Source organism: Prorops nasuta, unplaced genomic scaffold (genome assembly GCF_024137725.1).
Source record: "Prorops nasuta isolate Cenicafe-Biocafe unplaced genomic scaffold, Cenicafe_Pnas_1.2 PNAS00030, whole genome shotgun sequence".
Classification (NCBI taxonomy): Eukaryota; Metazoa; Arthropoda; class Insecta; order Hymenoptera; family Bethylidae; genus Prorops; species Prorops nasuta.
This window is the reverse complement of record NW_027116827.1, coordinates 1,790,869-1,801,890: the sequence shown is the minus strand read 5'-3', so window position 1 is coordinate 1,801,890 and position 11,022 is coordinate 1,790,869. Positions and strand designations below refer to the sequence as shown.

At 41.5% G+C, this 11,022-nt stretch overlaps 1 protein-coding gene across 1 annotated transcript; it reads left to right on the top strand.

Annotated features, from left to right (window-relative positions):
• Positions 1-618: 618 nt before the first annotated feature.
• Positions 619-10,925, top strand: LOC136782828 (uncharacterized). The gene is made up of 10 exons (XM_066742516.1): positions 619-1,031; positions 2,125-2,290; positions 3,063-3,203; positions 3,660-3,784; positions 3,850-8,406; positions 8,487-8,907; positions 9,001-9,426; positions 9,533-9,734; positions 9,825-10,016; positions 10,094-10,925. The coding sequence occupies exons 1-10, from the start codon at positions 659-661 to the stop codon at positions 10,265-10,267; spliced, it is 6,777 nt and encodes a 2,258-aa protein (XP_066598613.1). The 5' UTR covers positions 619-658; the 3' UTR covers positions 10,268-10,925.
• The last annotated feature ends 97 nt before the right edge of the window (positions 10,926-11,022 follow it).

The window sequence follows — 11,022 nt, the reverse complement described above, 5'->3', positions numbered from 1 at the left end:
GGACATAGTCTGGAGGGGTGGCGCATTCTTCAAGCACGATAATTCGAGAATTTCTCAAAAACCGTCTCGAACAATCTTCTTTCCCTTATAATCCTTCCTGACTCATCCCTGATGACGTCATAGCTCGAGGATTTTCTCTTTACCGAGACAGTGTGCTTCTCGAGTGAAAATTACTCATCTCGGACTGATTAATTACTGATCGAACCTGCGCAGCTTATATCGGCACGTACGCGTTGGAAGGAGACATTTAGATAAGAATGGGTCCCCCCGACAGGATGTCATCCCTACCGATTCTCACGCTCGTTTCGCGAGGAACTGAAATTTGCTGGAACGCTGACGTCACACCAGTCTCATTCTCGAGCCGCGCCAGTAACTTTAACCACGATGCACGCGCTGATGATACGCTCGGCCGATACAATTTATGCAAGCGCAATCTTTATGCATACGCGTGACAATAATAAAACAAAAAAAGCATAAATTGCCAAGATAATTTCTTTCTACGAAAGTGTAATTTACGCGATTGTTTTCCGGTTCATCGAACGTTAGTAAAAGTTTGGTATTTTTTCACGTCTTTTTCAGAATCAAGACGCATGCCAGAAAAGACTAGGCAGGATTGATCAGGTGCGGGCTGAGCAGTTTATCGGGAGAAATTTGGGAGATGTCGGATGACGGTGGGACGGACAACCCGGCGTTCGCCAGTGACGAGGTTTCGGCCGGCGACGTCAAGATTTCGGAGAACTCTGTGCAGCAACAGCAGCAACATGTGACCTTGGAGGAAGAATACAAGTCTCCAGCGGACGCGATATCCGCGCCAACGGAAAATGGCCGTCAACGATCGTTCGTCTCGCAGCATTACGTCGAGCCGGCCAAGATCAACTCGGAGCCGCGTTACAAGACTGAAACTAGAATCGAACTACCTACGGAAAATACGGAAAAACCTCCGGAGACGAAAGCGAACGGTATTCATGGAAATGCCAACAATAACGACGCTAGTTTTCTCAATACAAGTGCAACCAGTGTTCAAGCCAACGGTGAAATAGGTGAGCCCCATTTGCACGCCTCCGATATAAATTTGTTATTTTTAATTACAATTGTCGTGAAAAAGCGTACGATTGATAAAAATCGTAATTGCACCGCTTGGCGAAAAAGGAACGACTTGCATAAGCTGTGTGCCGTTCGGAATTCGTATATATATATATATATATATATATATATTTCTGTAAAAGTTGACGTGGAAATCCTTTGGAGCAAAAAGCTGCTGCACAGCGTGTGCCACATTGCTGCGTTTTCCCTTTCTTTTCAATTGCCTCCCCCCCCCCCCCCCCACTCTCTCTCTCTCTCTCTCTCTCTTTCCCTCTTCCCCACCCTCCTTATGTCTTTCTCCTGTTCCAGCGGTACCACGGAGCAGTGTCACACGACTCTTATGAGGGGATTACATATAGCTCATTGTTGTAATGTAGAAAATTGCTTGTTAAATTGTGCGCTTGAGAAATGCGATACGAGTCGTAACTTTCGTAACGCCACTAGTTAAAAATGTAATTTTATCAGGTAGACAAGCAGGAAATGATCAAATTTAAGAGCATTGTTAAGAGCATTGCTAAAAATGAAGCGAGAAACTACTGGAGAATAAAATTACTGTTTTATTTCAATGTCAGCTGTCCCGTAAGGTGATCACAATAGGTTTTAGTGGAAGGAAGCAGCACCGAGAGAGACTTTCGATCGTTAATTACGGAAGCAAGTGCTACCAGTTCGGGAAGAAAGGTTCGTAAGAGGTCAGTGAAATTCTTCTCGGGAAGGAAGAGTCACGGCTCGTCCCATTTGCCATTGCCACTGCATCTTCGATATATGCGATCGGAGCCACGCAACTCTTTCGTAAAATTCATTCTCTTCGTCATGGGTCATTATTTGGGTTAACAGCAATTTTTTTCAGCAATAATTCTACATTGAATATTATAATTATCATTTTCTTTCCGATCGTCGTGTTTTTAAAATATATTCGAGTACTTTCACAGGATATCCGAGGCTACTGTCGCTGGACTTGATGAAACGTGCTATATAGAATAGTCGGTGAGACTGAATAATTATAATAATAATAATGTCGGAAAATGTGTGGCGTTCTTTCAGCAGATACAGGGAAGAAAGAGCAAATCGAGGCCGTGAACCTAGAGCTGGTCTCCATGAGGCCATATACGGGCAATAATCATCAGAAGGGTCAAGAGGCTTGCGAAGTACCGGTTGATCCTTACGAAGAATACTTCGTGCCGGTTAACGAGCATCGAAAGTATATCAGGTAACAAGAATCTTCAAAGTTCAATAACTCTCGTTCACGAGTTCCTCTTCCTTTGATTCCTGCGTCTAACTATCATGACTGACCGTTGCTTCCTAAAAATACTATTGTTCTCTTGCGCATTTTGCACTTTTACTCTTCGTACTGTGGTACTAAGCTGCACTCTCCGATTTGTACGAGACGCTTAATGCGATATAACCATGATAAAGCAAAGATAGATATTTCAATCAATGGGGCAGAATGGTCTCCGAGAGCAATTTCATCTATAAAGCTTCGCGCAGAAAGATCGCCGGTTCCGATAAATGATTAATTATGTTTGCGGCACTCGTGGAGTAAATGAAAGTTCACGAAGCTCGACGTTGCAAGGGCTCTTAATGACTTGCGAGATAGACGCGTCGCAATACTTCATCGTATCAAATTAAAGCTTACGATTTCGCAAATGTAAATCTTTCATTTGGAGCAATCCCCCAGCAACACCTGGATCTTATCAGAGAAAGATCGAGCTCTGTGAACTCTAATTAGAAAAAATAATTGAGCAAACTAGTGAAAAAGACATGCAGTTCTAACAACCTTGCACAACCGCAGGTAAATAATTTATGTTACTTAGCGTGGTGGATAGTCTTAAATAAGGAATAATGATTTTTTAATCTATTTTTGACGTGAGACGGATTTGTCGTATATGGGTTTAAACGATAGGGAGGTTATATAGAAAGAGAGGAGGAAGAATCGAAGGAGAATTGAGTTAGAGAGTGTTTTTTGTTGTCCCGATAATTAGCAGAGGTCCCGAGGCCGAGGTTGAAACAACCATGGCTGGAGTGCGATTTGATTTGGGACCGGGAGTTGGCCGAGAGGGACTCAGCCTGAGAGACCCCGCTGCCGGACTGGTCGACTATTCCCATTGGCTGAAGGCTCTCAGGTACTTCAAGGATAATTTCGAGGATGAGGATGGAAAATCACGATAGATGGTGGAATGATACAATCCAGGTGTCGAGCTCGTGGACTAACCCGCTTTTCTGGGGGACAACGAATATATATATATATATAGCGTAGTTCTGGTCCAGCAATATATTGGACCTTTTTGACGAACAACGCAGGTGCTTTGGAAACGATGTACAGATCGATTTACCACATTAGTAATGCATTAGACTATCTCCGCAGGTTGTTTAGAACGGTGTCTGAGTGTCAAAGGGTATAGCTGCTAATCTTATATTGCTAGACGCAATAGCCTATAGGTGGCATACTGTGCTACATACATACACAGTGCTGTATAAAAATGCTTTGGGTACGAGGTCCACGTCATATTAGCATTGCCTTCACCTTAGAATGCTGTGAACTCTGATTTCATCTAACCTTTCTTGACCTTGTGTTGCAGAGGAGAGAAACTCTACGTCACCAAGGACAAGAGATCAAGAAGCTCGTATTGGAGAAGAATGCTCTGCTGGGGATGTGGCTTGATCGTTCTCATAGTGGCCGTCATTATTGCCATTTTAGCTGCCAGTAAGTTTTTTCCACTCGATCATTTTGCTCGCTTCATTCGTCATTTTTACCATTCCATTTTGCAGCTGGAGTTATCTTAACCCAAGAAGCTACGGAACCATTGGATAATATTAATCAGACTAGCTCGCAACAATTCAACGAGGCTCGTACTGCGGGAAGTAAGGAGTACGTTAAAAATCCGCCATCGACTCCACCTCCGGCAACCTCGAGTTTTCCACCGTGGCCAACAACGGACGAGACTATATATAAAACAGTCCCTAATGCCTTTGATGGCATGCTCAAACTGGATAATCTTATGTGGAACGATGATTTGATGGATGCCAAATCTAGGGTTTTTAGACAGGTCTCGGCTGAAATTGAAAACCAACTGAGAGATATGTTAGAAATTAGCGATGATGAATCGATGGTTAAAGTTTACAACATCAATGAGGGAGGAGAAGTAAGATTCAAGATTAACAATCCTCCGCAGTCGACTCCAACTGAAGCTATGGGGAAGGTTGAGAATATCTTGAGGAAAAATGGAAACTTGCTTGGGCAGTATCATCTCAGTAGATTCCACCTGATTCAATTAGTGGATGAGTGTTCAACAATGAATTGCGCTGAAAATTGTGCGTATGACTATTCGCAAAGCATGTTTGCTTGCTCGTGTCGGCAAGGGAAAATACTTGGCAAGGATGGTAAGAGCTGTATAGATGAAAATGACTTGAGCAATGTGGATATGGATGATATATTGCCAAATCATAGCACAGAATCTTCGCGCGATGCGGTTCAGGGTAGAAGTGGGAGACCAGATTCGTCGTTTGAATCAGAACCTAGACACTCTCATCACTGGGGTCATATGAATTCCATGACAGAATCTTTCAAGCCTACCACCGAACACATTCATAACGTTCATGCTGAACCAGAACCATCTGCAGAGCCAGAACCATCCGCAGAACCAGAACCATCTGCTGAACCAGAACCATCTGCTGAACCAGAACCATCTGCTGAACCAGAACCATCTGCTGAACCAAAACCAATAAGTGAACCTGAACCATCAGCTGAACCAAAATCTTTGGCTGAGCCAGAACCATCGGCTGAACCTGAGCCATCGGCTGAACCAAAACCTGTTGTTGATGTTGAGCCTTCGGCTCAGCCGGAACCTGCTACTCAACCGGAGCCTTCTGCTGAGCCTGAACCTTCAGCTGAGCAAGAGCCTAAAGCTAAACCTGAACCAACTGCCGAGCCTGATCCTGCTATTGAATCTTCAGCCAAAACAGAACCGTCTGCAGATTCAGAACCATCCAGTAAACCAACGCCAGCAGCTGAAACAATATCCTCGGGTGAACCAAAATTATCAGTCAAATCCGAATCATCCCCTGAACCTGAAGCATCCGTTGAACCTGAACCTTCCGCTGAACCTGAACCGTCCGCTGAACCTATACCAGCTACAGAACCAGAACTAACGACGGAGTCAAAAACTACAGCTGTACCTGAGCCATCCGCAGAACCCCAACCAGCGGTTGAACCAGAACCATCCCCGGAACCAAAGATACTCGTCCAAACAGAAACAACGACGATCTTGGAAGAACCTATTACAGAAACTGAACCGTCGGCAGAGCCAAAATCTGTAAGCGACACAGAACCTTTGACTAAGCCTGAACCTTCCCATGAACCAGAATCATCCACATCTGTCGAACCAGAATCCACCACACCATCAAAAACTGATGCCACCACTACAACAGTGTTAAATTTCAATAACGATGAACCATTGCCGGTATTACCTTTGGATGACTCTAACAAAGAGCTCGAAGACGGTGTTACGGTTATTCCCGATAGAATTACAACTGAAGCTGCTCAAACCAATATAATCAATGATAAAACAAAAACAACTCTGAGCATGGAAGAAGATAGTACTAAATCAGACACAACGAATGAATTGAGAGATATGACTACCAGTATGATGGATGTAACTACAATCGCGGATTCTACTACTAATACCCCAATGATAGTCGAGACAAACATAAATGATGATAAGAGTATAGCATTTAACGAAACGACTAAAACTATAAACGAAACGAATATTATTGAACATATGCCCACGACGGTATTTCCCAAGTTACCGAAAAACTTTGGTCAAAATGTGGAGCCTTTGTTAGAGCCCGTTAATAAAACAGACGAAGAACATATTATGGTGATACCAGAAACTGGAAAAGTCGATTTGCACGAGACGCATGGTATCATTCCTGAATTAATACCCGAGCAAGCTACTCCCGAGGAAACGTACAATAAAAATGTATCCATCGAATCAATATCGCTAAGCGGAATAGCAGCAAATACTTCGGATAACGCGACGAATCACCAAACAGCTTCCACGATGCAAGTTTCGCATGGATTTGCGAAAAAGTCACATTTGACAGAAGAAAAGCAATCAGAGGATATGTCACCCTTTTTACCTGACGTTCACAAGGAAAAGGAAACGGGTAAAAAGGCGCCTAGACTAGACAAAGATGAGCAGGATGTTCCCAATCCTTTTGACGGCCATGTCGAAGATGTTATTACAAATCGACCTGAAATTGACAAAAATTTTGAAACAACTCCAAAAACAAATGATGAAAAGCCATTGTCTGATGGTGCTAAACTTCCAGACGAATTAGAAATGGTTCATTCTGATAAATCAGTACCAACTGATGGAAAGACAAGTACTTCCTCAGAGGCAGATGGTGAAGAGCTAAAAGTGATACCACTGGAGGGTCAGGATGTTTCAAAGACAAGAGAGGAGCAAGTCAATCCTGCTAAAGATAAATATAACGCTCCGGAAGTTAAGGTAAAGAAGCTGGATGAAAAAGTCGAAGAAAATGCTGTGGAGGATCAATACAATGACATCAATGATGAGACGTTACAGAAGGGGTATAAGCATGACAAAAATGACCATCTTATCAGTAAAGACGAGAAGAGTGCTCAGAAAGGATCTATAAGTGATTTTAAGTTAATTTCAGACCTTGCTAATAACAAGCCAAAATCTGAGTTTGTTCCATCAACGACGGAAAAAGTCGAAGCATCGACAATCGTAGAAAGTATTATGGAAAAACGGACAGAAGAGAATAAATTGACTACACAAATACCCGTACTTCTAATGGAGATGCAAGAAGATATAGCATCCACTGAAAGCACTAATAGACTGGAACAGCCAGCTGTTGCAAACATGGACAAAAATATGGAACAGACTTTAAAGACTGAAACTGTTGCTCAAATAACTACGGATAAAGATATGTTCACTGGTATCGTATCCTCCAGTAGTACTCCATTTATTCAAATAGAAACCAAAACAACTACTCAAGTGCCTATTATGCCAGAAGAGTTTACAACTGTCAATGATGCTTCAATCACCACATCATCAGCGATGGATCTTCCTGAGGCAGTCACTTCAAGTTTCGTCGGGCAAAGTCAAGTTAAAATTGGATCGATCGAGTACGAACCGCTAAGCTCATCTAGGTCCCAGAAAGGAAACGATAATATGTTGTCTTTGCAAGATGAAACAATCAATAATACTACAGAAAAATCCATTTCTAGAAACGATAGTGAAATCGAAGATGAATCTTCGATTTCTGATGATTCTAATACTACTGTAGATGACGTTAAACCTGTCACGGAATTAATTTTAGATGACACTAAACCAACCGGGTTAAATTTTAAAACATTTGTAACATCTTCCACTACTGAAGCAATGACATCAGATCTCAGCATTGGAGATATATCTGACGAAGACTTGCGCGTAATTCCATTGGACAGCTCCTCCGTTGAGAAAATGAGTCTTGATAAGATAAAATATAAAAAAGAAAAAGAATTAAGCTTAGACGACAATAAAGAAGAACACGATATGATCGATAAAAGTCCAGGTCAAATATTCGCTGGGAGTACTGAAACGCCAACCACTTTAACGACACAAATCGAAGATGCAAACGAGAAATTATTCAGTGAGCCAAAAACAGCGAATGCTCCAAGATATTTTCCTTCCGATACAGAAGCCAACACGTGGCCGCTATTGCAATCAAAAATTAACATGACAAGATTCAATAGCAGCGAGACAGATTTAGGTAACGATTTCTCTCAAACTACAAAGGAAACGGAAAACAAAAGGATACATTATCCCGCGATTATACCAGTTTCGGAAGAGATTATAGAAAGTGCTCCAGTCACCGAACCTATCATAGGAATTCCAAATTATAGGATTAAATCAGCAATTGAGTTTAACGATCCATTAAATTCGACGAACAACGATACAGCGGACTATCATGACAATCCATTTCTAAATGCTGAATATGAGCCTGAGGTTCACTTAAAAACGATATTTTACTCAAAATGTAGATCTGGAGAATTCCAGTGTACCAATGGAACATCCAGAGATGGTGCTTATTGCGTTGCATCATCGGCAAGATGCGATTCTGAAAAAGATTGTTCCGATGGGTCGGATGAATTGAACTGCGAGAAGGATGGCTGTCCGGGAAACTTCCAATGTTCAAGTGGACAGTGCCTCAGTAGACACTTTGTATGCAATGGTATTAAGGATTGCAACGACGGTTCCGACGAGATCAATTGCCAAGAGTGGAAATGTCTTCAGGACGAACTTCAGTGTCCCAACGGTAAGTTATCGGGGAACAGAGGTAGAATAATATTATTAAAGCGTGTTATTCCAAATGATGACAAAAAACAATAATTTTAGGTCGATGCATACCAAGCATTTGGCAGTGCGACGGTCGTCCAGACTGCGAAGATCATCGAGATGAATATTCTTGTTCGAAAAGCTGCGGAAATGACCAATTCCTCTGTCCAACTGAGAAATGGTGCATTCCACTCACGTGGAGATGCAACGGCGTAGTCGAGTGTGTAGATGCAGAGGATGAAAAATTGTGCGAGTGCGGTACGGATAAATTCAAGTGTGAAGCTGGTGGCTGCGTATCTTTGGAACAGGTGTGCAACGGGGTCGAGGATTGTCCCGATAAATCTGACGAATGGAACTGTTACATCACCAATGTAAACGGGGAGAAGAATGTGACGAGCGTGGTGAGCCAGAAGGCAAATGAAAATGAAAGCACTGCAGGAGACAGTGAATTGTTGGAACATTCCTTGCCGCTTAGAGTGAGGTAAGATTTTCTAGGATGTAAGAAAGAAGCTTTTGTTTTAAAGAATACTGGCTTATCGAAAGAAATTAACAATTTATCTTTTATCATCTTCAGGCACGCTTCCGGGGAATACTTGTCCGTCTGTTACGACGAATGGAGTCCGGAAATGAGCGATGCTTACTGCCGTTCCCTTGGCTTTGCCTCAGCCGAATCCACCAAGTCCGCAGCATGGAACAGAACTCAAACTCAGAAAATCTTAAGACTGAAAGCTAATCCAAATCCACGCGCGCCACTAGTCACAAACTTGGAGCCGATGGATTTCTGTGTGTCGGATAAAGTTGTGGAGGTTTCTTGCCAAGAGTTCTCTTGCGGTACGATTTCTGCGGAAGGACCTACTGCTAGATTGGTTGGTGGGACGCCAGCTGGTGAGGGTCAATGGTCCAGTGTGGTATTGCTAAAACAGCCGAAATTAGGAGCAGCTTGCACCGCAAGCATTATCGGTCCGATGCACGTTTTAGCCAGTTATTCCTGTATACGAAGGTTGGTGAAGAATAAATCTCCACCTTTCTTTCCTCTAGTAACTAAATGCACGGTTGACCGACTATTTAAGGCAGGCGCTGAAGATTTTTCATGTTGGTTATTGCAGGCATAGACACAGCAATGGATGGCAATTGTTTGCTGGAGGAAATATGTTAGAAGCGTATGCTGTGAAGAATATCATTCCCTATCCTCAAGTAAAATATAACCAGTTCCTTTATAATAATGATATTGCTCTTGTCGAGCTCGAGGAGCCATTGGTATTTTCAAGAAATATCAGTGCGGTTTGTCTTCCACGTCATACTTTACAGGTAAGGCAGAGATTCGTGTTTCATTAGACGATGTGTATATTTCGAAGACTTTAATAATAAACTAATTTCATGTTGTATGTGTGTGTGTAGCCGAGACTGATATGCGTAACGGCAGGCTGGCGATTCCCTATGAACGGAGAGATAGACCTAAAGTTGCTCCAGTTCTTACCAATGCCAACGTATGATTCCGAAGAATGTAATACCACCAGTCATTACGCTGGATTCATAACGAAAGATAACATATGCGCCGGATTTACGGACACTTACAAAGGACCTTGTTATGTAAGATTTTCTATTTTCAATTAATAATTGTTTATTGGCTCATGCGCTATTTTAACAATACTATGAATGCATTTTAGAATGACGAAGGCGCGCCACTGATGTGCGTTACTGAAAGTAATCAATGGGAGCTTTTTGGTCTTTTGAGTCATCACAGTAGATGCTCCAGGGGTCATCCAGCTATTTACTCCAGCTTAGAACCAGCGCTTTCGTGGCTACGACATTCTGTGCCTGCTCTGCACACACAGAGCTAAAGTTTCCTTAATTTCTAATGGTAATATGTGATGATCCCTTTATCACGATTCGATTTATATCGACGATAAATAATGAATTGTACGAAACGTGTTTGTATCACTGAAGAAGCGAAGCTTTCAACGGTGACTATCATTTAGATTCCCATCGATTGGTCTATATCTGCATTTTATCGTTATGTTCCTATCTGTGTTGCAGGCGCACAGTATATGTATCAACGAGATGTGATTTATCTGCAGTTTATGTATTGAACGGATTAGTTATGGATATATTGCATTCTATGTGCACATAAACCTTATCAAATTGTATTTTATCAAAGAAAATTTTTGAAAGAATATTTTTAAAGGATCATACTTTGTTACAAATATGAAATATTATGTAAATACTGTATAAAGCAATTGTTTAATATGATTAACGTGGTTATAGAGTATAAATATTTAGATAGCAGGTTTCTTCAACCTCACCCTTCAAACATGAAGACTTTTAGATTGATTTTTATTTCTATAATACTGTTAACTTTTTTTATAAATCGACAGTTTAACATTTGTTATCACCTATCTTTTGCTTCTCATATTTTTATCAAAATTCTACTAAATACATGAACCTGCTTTAAAAAGTTTTATTCTTAAGATAACTATAGTAGCATATAATCGATATTGCAATCGGCAGTTTGTCTCAAAGATTCTATCCAAGGATTTTTGAAACGAACGGTATTTAGTGTTAAGTTATAGATAGGGTAAATGTATATAAAATAAAT

Coding starts and splice junctions, on each gene's coding strand:
- LOC136782828 (XM_066742516.1), top strand. CDS start 659: ATGTCGGATGACGGTGGGACGGACAACCCGGCGTTCGCCAGTGACGAG. Junction 3,785..3,849: donor TATTGCCATTTTAGCTGCCA/GTAAGTTTTTTC, acceptor TCCATTTTGCAG/CTGGAGTTATCTTAACCCAA. Junction 8,407..8,486: donor CGAACTTCAGTGTCCCAACG/GTAAGTTATCGG, acceptor CAATAATTTTAG/GTCGATGCATACCAAGCATT.